At 33.3% G+C, this 17,987-nt stretch overlaps 4 protein-coding genes across 7 annotated transcripts in view; 2 read left to right on the plus strand and 2 right to left on the minus strand.

The window, feature by feature from the left end:
* The window catches only part of LOC108976217 (anaphase-promoting complex subunit 7), a 16,927-nt gene extending 499 nt beyond the window's left edge, over positions 1–16,428 (minus strand). The window contains exons 1-4 of one of the 2 annotated variants that reach the window (XM_018945165.1): positions 15,612–16,428; positions 14,885–15,543; positions 14,546–14,826; positions 14,251–14,481 (exon numbers count right to left, since the gene is read on the minus strand). In XM_018945165.1, the coding sequence (XP_018800710.1) occupies positions 14,262–14,481; positions 14,546–14,826; positions 14,885–15,543; positions 15,612–16,182 (1,731 nt within the window). In that variant the 5' untranslated portion in view covers positions 16,183–16,428 and the 3' untranslated portion in view covers positions 14,251–14,261. Of the gene's footprint in view, positions 1–13,990; positions 14,482–14,545; positions 14,827–14,884; positions 15,544–15,611 lie in introns of those variants that run through there. The other variant, XM_018945164.1, reaches the window with a different exon arrangement.
* On the plus strand, positions 1,917–12,607 carry LOC108976225 (putative uncharacterized protein DDB_G0290521). Of its 3 annotated transcripts, none has more exons than XM_018945175.1 (4): positions 1,917–2,683; positions 11,110–11,249; positions 11,318–11,474; positions 11,547–12,607. In XM_018945175.1, exons 1-4 carry the CDS (start codon positions 2,639–2,641, stop codon positions 12,441–12,443), a joined length of 1,239 nt encoding a protein of 412 aa, XP_018800720.1. In that variant the 5' UTR covers positions 1,917–2,638; the 3' UTR covers positions 12,444–12,607. The 3 variants fall into 3 exon arrangements, with proteins under 3 accessions (XP_018800720.1, XP_018800722.1, XP_018800721.1); XM_018945177.1 differs by having other exon boundaries at positions 1,917–2,164; XM_018945176.1 differs by lacking the exon at positions 1,917–2,683 and adding an exon at positions 10,867–11,026.
* On the plus strand, positions 13,484–14,073 carry LOC108976228 (DNA polymerase epsilon subunit 3). Its single transcript, XM_018945181.1, has one exon. It carries the CDS (start codon positions 13,610–13,612, stop codon positions 13,994–13,996), a length of 387 nt encoding a protein of 128 aa, XP_018800726.1. The 5' UTR covers positions 13,484–13,609; the 3' UTR covers positions 13,997–14,073.
* Positions 16,429–16,552: 124 nt separating the features above from the next.
* Positions 16,553–17,972, minus strand: LOC108976234. The gene is made up of 2 exons (XM_018945186.1): positions 17,605–17,972; positions 16,553–17,541 (listed from the first exon to the last, which is right to left on the minus strand). Exons 1-2 carry the CDS (start codon positions 17,630–17,632, stop codon positions 16,595–16,597), a joined length of 975 nt encoding a protein of 324 aa, XP_018800731.1. The 5' UTR covers positions 17,633–17,972; the 3' UTR covers positions 16,553–16,594.
* Positions 17,973–17,987: the final 15 nt, after the last annotated feature.

Consider the following 17,987-nt stretch of genomic DNA (forward strand, 5'->3'; position numbering starts at 1 on the left):
TAAATATAATTAAGAAAACTTAAAGTAAATTTGTGTATGAATGTATGTATGTATATCCATAATTTTTTTTATTTATTTTATTACTATATATTATGACTATATGACTAATATTTTGTGTTGCGTTGCAGCAAATTTTTCGAAAATGATTTATGCATACAAATGTAGAACTCATTATAGCTATTTTAGAAAACTTTACATACCATACATATGTACATATAATCTTATCGCAATTATTTGAATTTTTTTTTTCGGAAGAGTAAAAGAGAGAAGGAATCAACTGCGCAAGACTGCTTAATCTAAACGCTTCGTTATGGCAGTGGTTCTCAAACAAAAATGTGAAAAAGTACAAGAATTCAAAACACATTATGTAAGTTAACTTCCGCTTACAAATTTCTTATTTCTCTAAACATTATGTCTTCACAATATTTTACTCTTCGCTTTTTCCTACATCTTCAGCAACAGCTGTCTGTTTACAAAGTGAAATGCATACAAATTTTTCAGTTTTACAGCAAAAAGCGAGCTTTGTGACCTCACGCAGCTATGTCTGGTGAATTTACGCAATATGCGATTGATTAAGAGTTACAGAGAGCTCCAATATGCTTCTGGCCGTGCTTCGTATGTGACATAACAATTTCGAAAGAGTTTACTAAGCAAGCAATAAGATATACAGACAAGACTAAATGATACAGTGGTATAATTTTTTTCGATCAAAACTCCACTTAAACTGCAAAGCTAGTGTGTTAGCCTTAAAAGTCTTTTTATTTTTATTACAAACTAAGGGTAATAAAGGTGAAAATGTTACTAATGTGCAGTCAATCGTCCATAAATACCTGTTAAATATAAGACGAAAAGAAAATTAGAATAGCCAACGTTGCCGAAGTCCTACAAGCATTCTAAAAACAGAAATTTTCACAAAAAACCGTTCCTACGTTACCAGAATTGGTTTTATCCTGCCAAGAATTGCTATTTCACCGATCAGACCCTATTCAGATGGGTAAGTAACTAATAGAAACGCATTCCAAAAGGTTATTCTGAAGCTCGAGTTACAGAAAGTGAGAGAGTGAAAGAGCAAATATTTCTGAGTCCAAGCGTCAATTTGAGGTCCACCGAACTAGTCAGCATTCAAACAAGAAAAAATACTGGATATTCAAATTATTAATATTATTTTTTTTTAATGTTTTTTATTATTAGATATTATTTTTTTATTTTAATATTCTTATTTTTGGTATTTACTATCTTTTAAAAGCAGATTGATGTATCTTAGCTTTCTTTCCCTATATCTTCAACCTCAGCGAGTAGTGAAATTATTACACGAAGTACCGTACATTCCTGAACAGGCAGAAAGAAGAGAAAAACCAGCACCGGCAAGACAATGCCATAAAAAAGAAATAAAATTAAAATCAAAACTGTGACAGTACTTACAACTGAAACGCACATACGCCATACATGTGCGTTATACATATGTATATGTATGAGAGCTTCTTCACACAAAATTATAGTTTTCCCATTGAAAAATAGAGCAAAACCGAATGCCAGCGGAAAATTCAAATGAGCAGAAGCCAAAGTGCTCATTCATAACTACACACACACACACACACACACATAATATGTATGTATGACAAAAGAAGAAGAGTAAGATCACACCGTCAATAAGCTGAGCAGTCGCACAATGAAACGCCGAAGATGGCAGACGGCGTGAAATTTTCGAATAAGAAAACACGAGCGGAGTGTGTGAACTCTTGCCATTGTTTTGGTTAATAAACTACTTTCGGTGTGGTTGTTGTTATTTTAAATATTTGTGCATATGTATGGGCGCTGCTGCTCAACCGAATACAGTATTTAGTAGAGCTTTTCCGTTAATATTGTTGTTATTGTTATTGGACTTTTCACATTCAATTGCGTATAAAAACCAAAGCCACACAACGAATTCGAGCAATCTAAAAACGGCAATCGTCCGACCATCAACAAAAATAAGCGCACAGTACAATTATATGCATTGGCACCAAAATAATTTAAGAAAATAAGAAATTAAACAAAATTTAAAAAAAATTGTAAAATTAAAGTGAAGAAGTGCACAGTTCAGCAGGCAACAAACGTGAACGTAAGCGTAACGTAACGGGTCTGTTGTGAAGGAATTTATACTCAAATAATTGATAAAAATAGCGTAAGCATAAAAAAGAAGAGAACAATTTTTATTAAAAAAAATAAGAAAATTACTTTTTACTGCACAAAAGCATTCACGCGCATTCCACTGCGACTTAACTTGAAACGCAACAAAAAGAAATACAAAATTACACTCGCGTGCGCGCTTTACTACCAACAACTACCGCTAACCCTTGAGCTGCTTTCGCGTGCAAGTGCGTGTGTGCCTACCGTTAGACGCTGCTGGGCGTGCGTTCTGTAACATACGCGCGCATTCACAAATTGTGCGTTTGTGTATTTGATTTAAATAATTTTGGTTGAATTGCGTGAAAGTTTGGCGCACATAAAACACATTTCCGCTTGCTGCAAGGTGCAACACGTAAAGCGATCAAGCAATTAAAAAGAACTCAATTAAAAACAGACAATTGAAGAATTCTTACTTCAACAAGTGGATTGAAGATAACAACAAAAACAAAGCCCTTGCAAAGCAATAAATATGGCAGATGTATCGCATGAATTGGGCGCACTGCGTTTTGTGGTGGTAAGTGGCGGGGGAAAACCGTAATTTACATGCATACATATTTATGCACATGAAGCTTGAGTGTGACGCATGGAGTTGGCATTTGGGGAAAGGTATTTCGAAATTAATTTGAGACAGTTTAAGGGCATGAGAAAAAGTGAGGCAAGAAGACAAAGTGATTTTACGGCAATGCAGGCAAAGAAATGTATGCATTTTAAACTACAAATAGAATGAATGATATAAACTATAAAATTAAACCATAAAATTTAAATTTATTAAATTAAATAAAGCATATGTATATAAGTAGAATAAAAATTAATATAAAAAAATAATAATTGGAAAATAAAATTAGACTAAAATAAATAATATTATATCAACAAAATATACATTAAATTGATAATTATAGTAAAAATAAATTTTTTTTAAATTTTAAGCAGCAGAAAAAGTATAAATAAAGCAAAAAAAATTACAACACGAAAGTAAATATCTGCAAATATAAAAAGTAAAAAGGAAATAAATATTTAGAAAGTATAACTAAAAAATAATTAAAATTAAATTAGTTAAATAAAAGTTGATAAATAAAGAAAAATACTAAATTAACAAAAAGAAGAAAATATAGTTAAATTAATTAAAAGAAATCTGCCATTAAAAACATATGTATATATAATATACATAGTGTTAATTAAAGAACAAAATTAAATTTAAAAAATTGTTTGAAAGTCAAACGAAAACAAAAAAGCACTGCATCAGGAAAATAAATTTCAGCAATATAAAAATGAGTAAAGCTAAAGATAAAATAAGTAAAATAATTAGAAAATAGATTTAAAAAATAAATAAACAATATTAAATTAACAAAATATACTTTATGTTATTAAAAATATGAAAAAAAACTAAATCCTAACTGAAACAAAAAAAAAAAATACAAAATCAATGTTAAAAAAACTAACTATAATAACTAAACATTGCAAATATTTGTTTTAAAAATATCATATTTTTGCAAAATTTCTTATGTTTTACTATTTTTATAAGTATATATGTAATTTTTGTAAAGTTTTGAGTTTGGATTTAAAAAATTAAAGGTGCAAAACCTATTTGCTGCTTTGTAGTTATTAAATACTATACACTGCGAAGAAAGGCAATTGCTACAAATGGCGCTAACTGCCGCAATATTTACAATTCTCTCCTCTTTCTCAAGAAATTAATTTGTGTGAAAGACGGTGGTTGCAATTAAAAGAGTATACATGAGAAAATAAAATCGCTTACCAGACCTAATTGGCTACAGAAGGAAAAAAGTAAAGAATAAGTGAAAATATTTACGCAAATTCAATTTGATAACCACATTTTTTTTATAAATTTACGCAAATTTTGAAAATCACACTTTATAAAAACCAAAAACATAAATTCATAAAATAATTATCTAAAGCAATTAAAATATATATATAAATAAATTTAAATAGATTCCATATTTGTGCCAGCAACAAGCAACGAAACGAAAGACGCAAACAAAAAGTATGTAAAAATCTTTCTTGACGCCTCTGCTTAACGAACGCATTCATAAGCCGCAAGTTATCGCATCCGATGCGCAGCGATCCCAATTGAAAATACAATTTAAAAATGAAAAAAGCATTATGCAATGCTCAAAAATACCAAACGAAAGTAAAAAATGAAGAATGAAACGGCACAAATACAAGGCTTAGTGACGTGTCGCGCAGTGTAACGGGGCGTATGCGTAATGCGTTCGGGCGTAAAAATCGATTTGACGCCATTCAATGACACAAGGTGTGACATATTAGAAAAAAAAAGCTATTGTTATATGCATTGTGTAATTTATTTAGTATATCTAAGCACTTGGAATTTGAAATGCTTTTGTCATCACTCATTAATATTTTATTTCTAATATTTTTTTTTGTTTTTATTTATAATATTTTCTTTATTTTTGTGGCTATATTTTTTAATTCACAAAAATATCTACCAAATGCTTGTTTTCTGTTTGATTGCCCATATATCATCAGCAAGTTTGCTTATATACTAAAAAATTATATTTAATTTTGTATGGACCAATAAATTATTGTTTAATGTAGTATTTTTGTTTGCTTTGGGGTTAACAGCCAAGTGCTTACATTATATATGTATATATGTATATATATATATTATATGTCACATCTTATGTTCCATTTGCAAACTTTATTCGCTTTGAATTTTTTCAAAACAGTCAGTATTTTTTATTATCCATTTTATTAAAACAAAAACAATGTTTAATTTTATTAGTTTTCAAAGCAATGAACTTCGCTTGATTAAATGACGTTGTTTACTTATATGTACAGTATATACATATGTACGTATATAATAAGAAGTATTAAAATTTATGACAGCGATTTTTTTGTTTTGTTTTGAAAACATTTAGAGAATAATTTCAGTCAAGAAGTAAAAACTTCTTAACAATTTATCAAAAAATTTTGTTACTAAAAATTTAATAAAAAAAATTCACATTAAATTAAAAAAAAATATGTAATAACCAAAAAAAACTAAGAAAATATGTCATTATGTATGTACATATTTTACTCCATACACGATTTAAACAATTATATATCTATGTATATATGTATATGTACATAATTGTCTCATTTAATAAAAAATATTATACCTGTTTATTATCTTCTTTACAAAACGATTATTTTCATTCTACACAAAAAAATAAGTATTTTCACTGTATTTAAAATACGCAGCTTGCTCACAGTTTTAGATAATATTTACATATTCTACTCACACGCTCAAACAAAAATCAGCCGAAATACCGCAAATCTATTACTATTTTTCATAGAAAAACTTATAATTAATAAAAATCCTGCGTAAACTTCAAACAATTAAAGTAACGGGAATTTTACAGTAACAACACGTGACGTTAGCACATTTAAGTGAGGCTACAATAATAAAAAGACAGATAGAAACCCATTGTGAATAATCGCAAGCACGAGATAATAACACGGCGCTTACACGCAAGTTTAAATGACATTCGTATTAAATTAGAAATTACTATCGAATTACCTATTTGATTTATTGAAGCCCAAAAATTGTTAAGAAAGATATTGGATATATTGTCAAATTTCTTATTTACTTACGAAATTTCTTTTAGTATTAAATGCTAACACAACACTAGTTACATATTTAAAAGAAAATTTAATGCTTCGTATACATAGAGCTTTTACATACATACATGTATATAATGTATAAATATTATATAATTTAATTCATTTAAAAAATAGATTTAAAAAATTGTGTATTTGGGTATTATCAGCATGTCTGTTACTAGTGTGCAGAGCGCAGTGCGTCATTAGCACCACATTTGACGTCTCCATGAGTACACGCCTTTTGCTCAGCTCATTATTTGGCGCAGTAAAAATAAAAGAATAAAAACACGCTCTAATATAGCACACCCACATAACATTACCCATTACCTAGATACGCGCCTAGTAAATTTTCAATCGACAAGAAAATTGCCAAAAAATCAAAAACAAAAAAAGCTACATAGATAAAGGAATGTCTATTCATAAAAATATCTAAGCTAAAAGTCGCATACATGCACAAAATATTTGCCGTGACAATGATCACTTGCCGCCGCTTGGCCGTACGTTCACGTTCATGGTCCAAAGTGTTCATAATCATTTGTCGCCACCCAGGCGGCAGTCGCCTCGAATGATCATCTGCTGACTGTTGCTGTGTTGTTGGCGGAAAAAATTCAATTGACGCATCGCGCCAAGTGCCAAAACTTTTAGAGCTTTCCAACAGCAATGAGCACACACACTCGGTTTAACGGTTTTTCAAAATTGCAAATTTTCTTTTGAAATGTGTTTTTAAATACATACTTAGTACACACAACAGTATTATTATTTTTTTCTTTATATTTGCTTAATTCTTTTATATTTTGCAACTTAAGGAGTGTGTTACGCGACATAGCAAAATGTAGCATGCGGGTGCAAATTAAAGACAGTGATCTTGTACACTTTCTGTTTTTCTCTTATGCATGTATGTATGTACATATGTAGCTAGACAAGCTGTTTTCAATGTCACACTTGTTCAAGCTAAAGGAAATTCCATGTAATCTTTTTTAAGAAACTGAGTATGTTTTTATAACAGTAAATTTTTGTTAAAAAATAAATAATACTAATAAATAAATGAACTCTATGAGTCCTAAAAGAAATTTAATTTAGTAATCATGTTTTGTTTTGTTTGTTTACAATTTGCAATTGTGTTACGCTAGGTTTAGACTGCAGAGTAAAACTCAATGAAATAAGCGAAAGGCAACAACTGATTCGTTAGTGATTGCTTACTTTATATACTTATTGCAATACTTTTTAAATTTAAAGTTAAAATCTATAGGTCAAACTAACACTACAAAAAAATTGTAATAGAATTTAAAAAAAATTATAATATTAAGAAAATATATGTCAAATAAGCCAAAAGTGTCAAAAAATAAGTATGAAAAACAAATTTAAATATTGAAATATTTGTGTAACAGGTCTAACGCGTCAAAAAATAAGTATGAAAATTATTTTGTTTATAAACAAACATTTTCGTATATTTTTAATGTTTTAAATTTCATCGATTTTTTTCGAAATTTTTCGCATTTTTCGACATTTGCTTTCGCATATTACGATATTTTTTTTTTTTTTGTATATTGAAACATTTTTGACAAAAATTCAACACAAAACTCATTTGTAAGTCTTCTTCACTTGTTTGTGCGTATTATTCATTGCCAATGGTTTATGATATGCTTTTTTTCATAAAATACATTTAACTAAGTCCATATTTACACTCAAGTGTGCAGATACGCAAATTTAAATATGGTAATGAAAAAGTACATTTTTTCGAAAGGTACGGTTGCTTAACACAAAATTTAAAAAAAAAAGTAGAAAATTTTTTAGAAAAATTTAGGAATAATTTAAAAATTGGAAAAGTGAAGTCAGGTTAAATTAAGTGTCTAATCTAAAGTTATACATTTATGAATTCAATTTATGAAAAATAAGGAGTAAAAAAATAACGCAAAGGTTATTAGTATCTGGTGTTGTATAAGTAAGAATTAATTATATTTTTGATAAAACTTCGTTCGGATTTTATATATAAAAAACTGCACTTGAACTTTAGGTAAAAAAGTTTAAAAATAATTAATAAAAAATTATGAAAAAATAATACAAATTATAATAAAAAACTAAAAAATAAAAAAAATAATTTATAAAATAATGAAAAAAATTAATCAATTAAGTCTTAATTTTAAATAATGTACTTAAATTATATAATTAAAATTAATTATTAATTAAATATTTTTAATACTTAATTTATTCTTTCATTATTTTATAATTTTTATTTTTTACTACTTTCAATTTTCTTATTGTTGAGCTTTAAGAAGTACCAATTATGTTTTGGAAAAAATGTAATTGACACAACTCTTTTAAAAATAATAACTTATAAAATTAATAAATATTTAAATATAAAGTTTAATAAACATATAATATAAGAAATTTTAAAAGAAAAATAAGTCATAATAATTAAAAAAGTTAAATAAGTGTCACAACTGTCGAAACGATACAGAACGCAATACTGAGTCGCATAAAAATTGTTAATACACTGCCGGAAAAATCTACAAATGACCTATTGATAAAGCAGTTACGCAAATTTGTATTTCAAAATCAAACTCAATCAAAAGCAAACTTTGATAGACAACTTGTTGCCTTTGCGCTTAGTTTTGTAAGCGACAAACTGACTGATGCAGCTTCCGGTTTGCAAAAATTCCTGTCTACATTTGTAATGTTAAAATATTTCGAATATTTTACTTCATTTTATTATATTTTCCTTTGTATTATTTTTTATGTCACATGACGCAAGCCGTATAGGCTATGCACAATTTCGGTACGTTAAAGCTTTGTTGCTGCAGCTGTCAGACAAATTTAACGGTTAAAATGCATATAATATAAAATAATATATAATATATTTTAGTAAAGTGTTTCGTCTATAAAAATCAATTTCACATTTGTTTAGTATTTTAATTTACAAATTGTTTGAATGCTTTCTTGCACACAAACGCACACATACATATGTACATATACTGCTGCATGTGTGTGGGCACAATAAAATGCACATTTTGCACATGCGGTCAAGCGCAGGCTCATTTAGCTTGGCCGCAACGAGGCTCGGTGTTTGCTTGTTGGCATTTGCTGAAGGCTAACACACGTTGCAGGAAATGTAATTTATGTTTTGGCAACTGTGTGCGCTCATATTCGCATATTTTTGTGTATAAATGTGAAAGAATCTATGTCTGTTAGACTTTAGTACTCTTTTTATGTGTACAATACTGCACGAAATTGGCGTAAAATTGCAGCGCAGCCGCTACCGAATACACGTGTTTGCATGCTTTTGGCAATAAATCATTATATGTATCGTACATATGTATGTATGTATGCATATTCCATCAAAAATCTAAGCAAATTAACCTTAAAATTATTACTTTATTACTACAATAAGACAAGGGTGAGCCATTTCACATTGTTGCAACCTTGAGCTGTTTTTTCAGGCGAATTTCGTTAGCAACAACAAAAACAACCATTACAGATGAAACAATAACCGAAAGAAAGCAAAAAAAAATACTGTTATGCCATTGACAGTTTCACTTTAAAAATAAATCAAAATTCACAAGCAAGCGCAGGGTTGCACTTTGCTTTCTTTTGGTGCAGCACAAGCAACTATATTATCTACAATGCACTTACATTCATACATACATATGTATATATATATATAAAGTATATAACATGCTATGCAGGTGCATAAAACGAAATTTATGCACGACACCTGCTGCCATTTTGTGCGCAAAAACAAAAACAACCAGCACTTGTGGGTATATGGTAAATAAATCAGCCCTTTCGCGAAATTTAGACAAATAATTACATAAAAAAAGTTCGAAATGCTGTTACTACGCGCTGCTAATGTTTTGATTAATTGGCGTAATGCATAAGAACAAGCATGAAACAAAATGAAAATCACGCATACGCCCGGTGATACACATAGCGGTCATTAGAGAAAAATGTGAAATTGGCCATTCAAGCAAGTACTTAATGAATGGACTTTGAATGAGCGGAATTGTGAATGAATGATGAACTTCGGTTTGGGAATTTCAAATTATGGCATAAAAATTAAAAAAAAAAAACAAGAAAGAAAATGTTGAAACTATTTTTACCTAAATTACGTTAGAATTTAACTTGAAGGGTGTTATAGCATAAAAAAATACACAAAGATTTTTATATTGATATATACAGGGTTTGTCCGGAAAGTAATAGGACCTTAAAAAATTCCAAAATAGGCTCCTTGTGCGTCGATACAGCGCTGCCAGCGCGATTTCCAAGCATTGAAGGCATTGAATAGCCTTGAGAGCCGAGGTGCATACTGTTTGGATCGGCTTTTTCAAGCAAGAAAACCTGTTCACAAGAAAGGCGGTGTGAGCCGGTGCAATGTCTTGTTGGACCTGATTGAGTCTTTTGAGGACTTCCACGTAAAACTTGTCGTTGACGCTTTGTCCGAGAGGACCAAATTCAGGGTGAACGATGCCTTTGGTGTCAAAAAAGGCAATGAGCATCGTTTTCACTTTGGATTTGCGCATTCTTCCGGCTTTTATCAGCGACCTCTTGCCGGCCCTCCAAAAAAATCTGGTGCTACCGAAACATACCACATCTTGCTAAAGCAACATCTGGCTAAGCCTGCTTGATTATATCAAACGTCTATGTCGCAGATTTATGGAGTTTCAGACAGACTTTAATCGCACATCTCTGCTCTAACGAACGCTGCACTTTCGGCTTGCACTACTCACAGAAACACGGAGCGCGAAAATTTTTGTTCTGACTCTCCAGGTGCCCGAAGACAACTGACCAGCCGCTCGTTCGTTAGCTAGGAACGCCCTCTACCGAATCCAGTCGGTGCGCTCACGCTCCGCAGTACAATCGCGGCGAAATAAAATCAGTCCTATTACTTTCCGGACAAACCCTGTATATTCTTCTATATTTTTGTCCGGGTTGATTTCCATTCAACTTGTTTAATTCTCTGGTGTTCACGCTCAGTGTCTGTGTAAGCATGCGAGTTTGGTCATATTGAGATCAACTCCTGATGTCCTATAAATCACTTTGCAACAAAATACCGTTTGAAATTCAAATTATTATGAAAAGTCAGTTTTAAAATGAAAACTTTTAAAATTCCTTAAATTTTTTATACTGTTTCAAAACAATAACAAAGTCTCCACACCTTTCGGCCAAACCATCTTTAAATTAACCGTGAAATCACGAACTAAACGCGAACAAGAAAATGCCTGCCGGCTTCATGTCTCAAGTATTTAACGAACTGCCAGCAATTGACAGCAGTCGACTCAAAAATACTGAACGATCTTCTCCAACTCTTTTTTTACTCTGCAGGACTCGCCGCTTTCCTCTAAGGTGGCAATGTTTAACAAACAAATGCAACAACATCAACAGCAACAGCTGTTGAATCCTTTCTCCACGGCCAATGGACGTGTGTCGCCAAAGCCGACCTTCTCCAAAGACGAATACGGCAAGTAAGTAGAAAAACAGATGGTACCCTAACCCACACCATATTAATATACTTGCATTTTATTTTCCTCAGGCCCTTGGCAGGCAGTTTGACAGAAATGCGCGGACAGAAAGCGAACATGCATGTGCTCCGCGAAATGCTGGAGCTGTGTCAAATCATTGACTCAGAGGGCTACAATGTCAAGGATGAGCCGAAAATGCGTGTCATACCATTCGGCGAGCTCTTCAATGTGAGTATCTTGAATATCTTGCATAGCCTCAACACTGTAACGAACTTCTTGCCTTCTTCTTTACACACACAGATTTACAATTACATCTCCGATAAAGTCGTTGGCATTTTGTTGCGCGCGCGTAAACATAAACTACTGGATTTTGAGGGTGAAATGTTGTTTCAACGCCGCGACGATGACGTACCCATTTTCTTACTTAAGCCAATTTTAGAAATACGTCAGGAACTTGAAGCGAAAATAGAGGAAATAAAACGCGGCGGCAGCCCAGCGCCACAAGCCACGTCAGTGCTGCTAGATAAGAGCGCACATAAGCAGAAATTGGGCTCGCGCAGCTCCACGCCCTCCGCCTCGCCAGCACCGTCAAAACCACCAACACCAGCACAATCAAAGGCCCCAACGCCCGCTCAGTCGAAGGCCTCAACGCCCGAGCCCGCCGATGTAACAAAATTACCGGCCGCACCCGCCGCAACAAGCGAAGCAACCGCCCAGCCAACAATTGTTAATAATACACAAGCAGCACCACCGGCGGTTACCATCACCGCTGCACCAATTGTGGAGGTGTCTCAGGCAACAGAAGAGAGCGAAACCATTGCAAGATTAGAAGGCGGTCAGGAAGCAAAGACACCAGCAAATAGGGATGAACATACAGCGCGTATCGATATTAATGCGGCCGAAACGGAGATTAATGTTAATCAATATACGACGCCCGAGTTGGAGCCAGTGATTGCCGAGCATGCGGGTGTGCCGGCAGCTACTAGCGCGGCAGCTGTTAACTACCCGAATGCGATTGAAAATGCCGAACTGCCAACGATCGTCGTTGAAACGACTGGCGTGCATACGCGTACGTTGCCAACGCTGCAGGAAGGTGCCACAGAAGCAGTACCTGCGCCGACTATCGCGGTGGCAAGCGCCGCAGACAGCGTTACAGAAGCGGCGGCAGGAAACAGTGAGGCACATCCCGAGGCATAATTTGCTATACCAAAAATAACTACTTTTCGCGATTTGAAACATTAAGCTAGTTAAACTATATAAATACTACCCTAAAATAGGGTTAGGTTAGCGGGGTACTACTTAATTGCATGTAATCTCTGAGTTAGCAAATGCAGTAAACTAATTACTAGTTTAGACATTAGCTGCAGTATTATGAAATATGAAAGCGAATGTATGGCAGATAAACAATAATTGGCGGTCTAAAATTAAGCTGAGCACTAAGTTGGCTCAAATTGAACCGTTAAATTTGTCGTTTTCGTAAATTTGCGAACGGATTGTTGCCGCACACACATATAATATAATAATTTGTACATAAAATTTGCTGTTCGTGTACTTAAACAGAAAATTATATTTAATACAAGAATTCGATTTATATTTCAATAAAAAATAGTATATACAATGTAACAAAAACAAAATAAAATATCCTTCTTAATATAATATTCTCTTTCTCTACATATCTGGCACCCCTCCCCTATGGTCCGACTCCTCTTTCCGAGCCTACCGTTTAATGACCTTGACGACCTTGACCACAAGATCAACTTACATATCTAATCCTTACCATCCCAAAACCGGGTAATAATGCATTTCTTAAACAAAACCGAGTCGACGATAAATTGCCAAAATAAACAGGGAAATGTATAGTTGCCAGAATGTTCGAGTGGCGATTTTTTGGTAACAATCTACTATATAAGGGCTACCGGATTGTGTAACAGACACGGTTCTAGTTAGAGTGCTGCCGTGTTAAGAGCAAATGAAATATATGTCAGTAAGAAATTAGTAAATCCGATAAGTAGTGAAGCGTTAAGTTGTTGGAATTCAAAATAAAGATAAGTGTATAGTCATTAAATTGGGATTCAAGAGTGAGTTTTAAGGTAAACAAGATTTATCGAGAAATCTTTTACACTTTATTTTCACTTTTTGAACGTTTCTCTACATGTATTTTGAAATTATCGATATATATCGACATAACACTACTTTTAATCGGAAGGTCACTATTGTGATTGTATCGAAAGGAAGAAGCAACATTGCATTTATTAGAGTTTTGTTTACCGCTTCGGTGCAATTGTCAAAAAAGAAGTGAAAGATTCGCCAATTTACAGCAAATATCGTTTACATCTTTGATTTCAATATTAATTAATTTGGCCATGGTCGAACGCATTGAAGATTTGAATTTACCAAACGCAGTCGTGGGACGATTAATCAAAGATGCTTTGCCCGAAGGAGCGAATGTGAGCAAGGAAGCGCGTGCTGCTATAGCACGGGCGGCTTCTGTCTTTGTGATCTTTCTGACATCCTCATCAACAACGCTGGCGCGAAAACAGAACCACAAAACTATCACAGCAGCAAATATATTGGACGCTTTAAAACAATTGGAATTTGAAAACTTCGTGCAGCCATTGTCAACCGATTTGGAGGCTTACCGCAAGGCCGTCAAGGATAAAAAGGATAAAGCAAAATCAAGCAGCGCTACAGTTGCCGCCAACAATAATAGTGCAAACGATGAAGAAATGGAGACTGAGAAGACGTCGTAGGTGTTGAAAATCACACATGTTATTTATAATTGTATATGTTTTTTGTCCAAATAAATATACGAACATTTTTCAAATATTATAGCGCTTAAATTAACACGGCATTTAATACGTACTTTTCGGCATTAGATTAAAAATTAGAATGATAAAAATCTACTATACTTGGGCTAAATATTCTATTCTTTTCTGGGTTAAATACGCTTTTAGCGTCATATTTTTACCAAATAATGTATAATGAAATAAAAAATCTTACAAACCTCGAAATGCACTAATTAATCACTTCAGATTCCAAATCTTGCCAAAATGGTTCGGAGTATGTATCTGAATCGTCTTCATCATGTGATGAGGACTCTTCTGCTTCTTCATCAATTTGCCATTCTTCGTCACGTAGACGTGATATCATAAGCGAAGTATCTTGGTCTTGTTTATCACCGCCGCGTGTTAATGCTTTCACACCTTTTAATGCGTGACGATCGTTAGGCTCAAGACTGAAAAAAGAAGATACAAACGACATTCAGCCACTTAGGTTTACCGTATCTGTAACATACATACCTCAATGCGATTGTATAATACTCAAGTGCACCGTCCAAATCTCTGGCGGTGCGACGCAAATCACCCAACATGCTGAAATATGAGGGATTAGGAAACGATAAAACTTGCTTTTTCAACATAGCGCTGGCTTCTTGCGTTTCTCCATTTGCTTGACACACATCTGCCATAAGTGCTACAGCGACGGCATAATGCTCATCGATTTCTAACGCTTTGGCCAAGAATTTCTTAGCGCTTTTCTTTGCCAATGGATTATTGGAATGTAGTAAAACACGCGCAAACATCTAAAATAATCAATTTCACGTTCAAACTTGTGTTATTTATAATGCAGTTCACACATACCACATAACTGCGAGGTGAATTGCGAAAATAACGCACGGCTAATGCACACATTGCCTGTGCTTCGTCTCGTCGCTTTCTGCTTACATAGCAATGATATAGACCTTTATATACCTCAAAGCGGTAACTGGCAATGCATTGTGCGGTGCGAAAATAAGAGATTGCTTCAACACCTTGTTTTAGTTGCAAGCAAATACGACCACGTAGTAATTGCGCCTCGATGTTGCGTTCGTCCAACTCGATTGCTTTCTTTGCAAAAGAAATAGCCTTCACTATCTGCCCTGCGGCGTAACAACTTTCGGCGACAACAAACCAATGCTCAGAGTTTAGCTCTTTTATATTGCCAATTTGTGCGGCAAGTTTATCTAATTCAGATAATTTCTGATTATATTCATAAACGACAGCTAACGGCATTAAAGCATCCGTATTATGTGGATTTACCATAAGTGCAGTCTCTAAATATTGTTGCGCTTGCATATAACGCCCATAATAATAAAGACTTTTGCCGATCAAAGTGAGTAAATAGGAGTTTTGGTGAAATTTTGTGTTGTCGTTAATGGCTTGAAATGTTTTTGATGCTTCTAAATGATCGCGTCCATAAAGCTGAGCGTGTGCCTTTATCCAGCTGCTTAACCAATCAATGTGCTTGGGCACCGTACTAGCTGAAATTTAGTAGAGTAATTTAAAAGTGATTAATTGGAAAGTGTTATATATACGTATATTTCAATACCATTAACCACCAATGAATTAACCTCTATGCCATCCACGCCCAACATCAACAACGCTTCTATAGCCACCAATGCCATGGGACAATCACCCAATACTTCTTTATAAGCTGCTACAGCTTCCACATTATCAACATTTTGCCCATAATGGCAAAGTTGCGCCAATAGCATATTCACTTTGGAAGTGCGAGTTTTCAAGGGCAAGGCGTGTAGTGTGCTTATGGCCTTGTGGTCCTCACCAAGTTCCCTATAGCATCTAGCGAGACGGTAACGCGTCTCAAGCTCACTAAATTGTTCATGTGTTATCTCAATACTAACTATCTGGGTATTCTTAAAGCGCAACATAGTTTTGCGCATTAGTAATGCGGCTTCATACTGTTTGCTGGCCAAACGATAATTCCGTTCATGATAGTGAGCATTACCGCTGAAGAGCAGCACTTGATATTCCATTTCGGGTGTAGCAACATTGCGCTCATTTTGCAAAAGTGTATTTAGCAAACTAGCGGCCGGTATAACACAAGAATACAACTCATTAGCATATAACTTTTTTATGTTAGCGAAAAGCACCGATTCCATTATGGCTGAATTATTGGAACTGTGCTTAGAATACGACGACGTTAAACGTCGAATTTAGTAAAATTTAATAATTTTTAAAGTAAATACAAAATTTAATTCGCTCCCTCAATTTTTGAACACCAAATAATTTCGCAAAGCAAATTGGAATCGTATATTATCGGATATATAACGCTTGTTCTTCCTCATGGCAAAGTTACAATAAATACTCCGTTCCATTAACGGAATTTTAAGCAATATTTAATTTATAGAATCTAATATTCAAATATGATTGTTATAAAAATTAATAAATATATTACTTTCTTCGTAGTCAAATTTATTTTTTTTAGTCAATACATTTCACAAAATTAAACATCTATACAAACACAAACATTTAAACATAAAAGTCTTAACAAAATTTTTTGTAACTACATATTTACTTTTCAGGCCTTTTAAAATTTAATAAGCCCGACAGAAAATCGAGTGCCCATCCAACAGATTTTAATATTTTGATACAGTCATTAGTATCTTTAATGCCAATAGCTGCCAAATCCGCCATAGTTAAAGTTGAAAATACATCCAAATCTAATATTTCTTCTTTCTCAAAAATTTCCCAATATTTTTGCATATCAACGCGTGCCAGCAACTCATAAATAGATGGATTCTTCATAGGTGACAGACAATTCCACACCCAGTTGAAGACAGTTGACATGGTGGAGTCAGTCTCAGTAACATTTGTATCGTTGAGAACAAGCTTTGGTGGCTTATGATCACGTGCACCTCCATTATAGGTGAACGAATTTGGAGTTGTACTTGAATCATTTTGAAAGGAATTATTTGAATTAATTGAATCGCTAGAGCTATGTGCAGAATTTTGGCTGCTGGATACACTGTGATAATTATAAGTAGACGTAGCGCGAGGACTTAGTTTGAATTTTGAGGAAGGAATTGTGTCAGTTTCTTTATAGGATGATTCATTGCATTTAAAAGACCCACGTGAGGAGCTGGAAGAAATGCTTGTTGATGAGTACTTCGAACTAGTCTTATTGTTATTAACATCATTATTTGAGTCTTTCAAAGTTTTTTTGTCGTCAACATCAGATTTCTTTGAAATGAATCTCGGTGAAAGTTTTCTTGATTTGTTTGTAGTGTCAGATAAAACGTTAGGTGCGTTTAAATTTGCCGGCTGACGTTTGATATATTTGTTTGCATTCACGTATTTTGTACCACATGCCAATCCAGCTGGCGAAGATTTAGGTGTTTCTTTAATGCGTTCAGCTTCTATAACACTTAGAAAAGGATGCAGCGTGTCACCATTTAAATTAAAATTGAAAGCCGTATGCGTAGTAAGCGGTGTAAGTGGAGTAAGTGGTGATTTGGGATCTATTGTTTAAATTAAAATCACCATTTATAGTTAATTTTATAAATTTTTACATTTTTACATACCCCGATAAGCACGACTAAAAGAATTCATTTTTTCCTCACAATAATTATTAAACAGAATTTAAGTTTAACACATTACAAGCACGTTCAAAGTACAAAAATAAATAAAAACTGTTAAAGACTAACAAAAGTATTAACAAAACCAACAATAATATGTAGAGGCGTTATGAAAAAGAACCGCAATTTGTGTAGCCGAGCGATCACACGTAGCCGCTAAAGTAACGAGTTCTACTCCATACGTTGTATACAGTCTTTAGTAGTAGAGAAAAAGGTAATAAAATTTACTGATATATGTATTTGTATTGCATTAGTTTGTTGTGAAAATAAAATTTGATTTACACTTTACTTTGCCGGAAGTGATACACCGGCAACAAAATTAATACAAT

The sequence above is a fragment of the Bactrocera latifrons genome, unplaced genomic scaffold (genome assembly GCF_001853355.1).
Source record: "Bactrocera latifrons isolate USDA-ARS-PBARC rearing strain unplaced genomic scaffold, ASM185335v1 scaffold_74, whole genome shotgun sequence".
Taxonomy (NCBI): Eukaryota; Metazoa; Arthropoda; class Insecta; order Diptera; family Tephritidae; genus Bactrocera; species Bactrocera latifrons.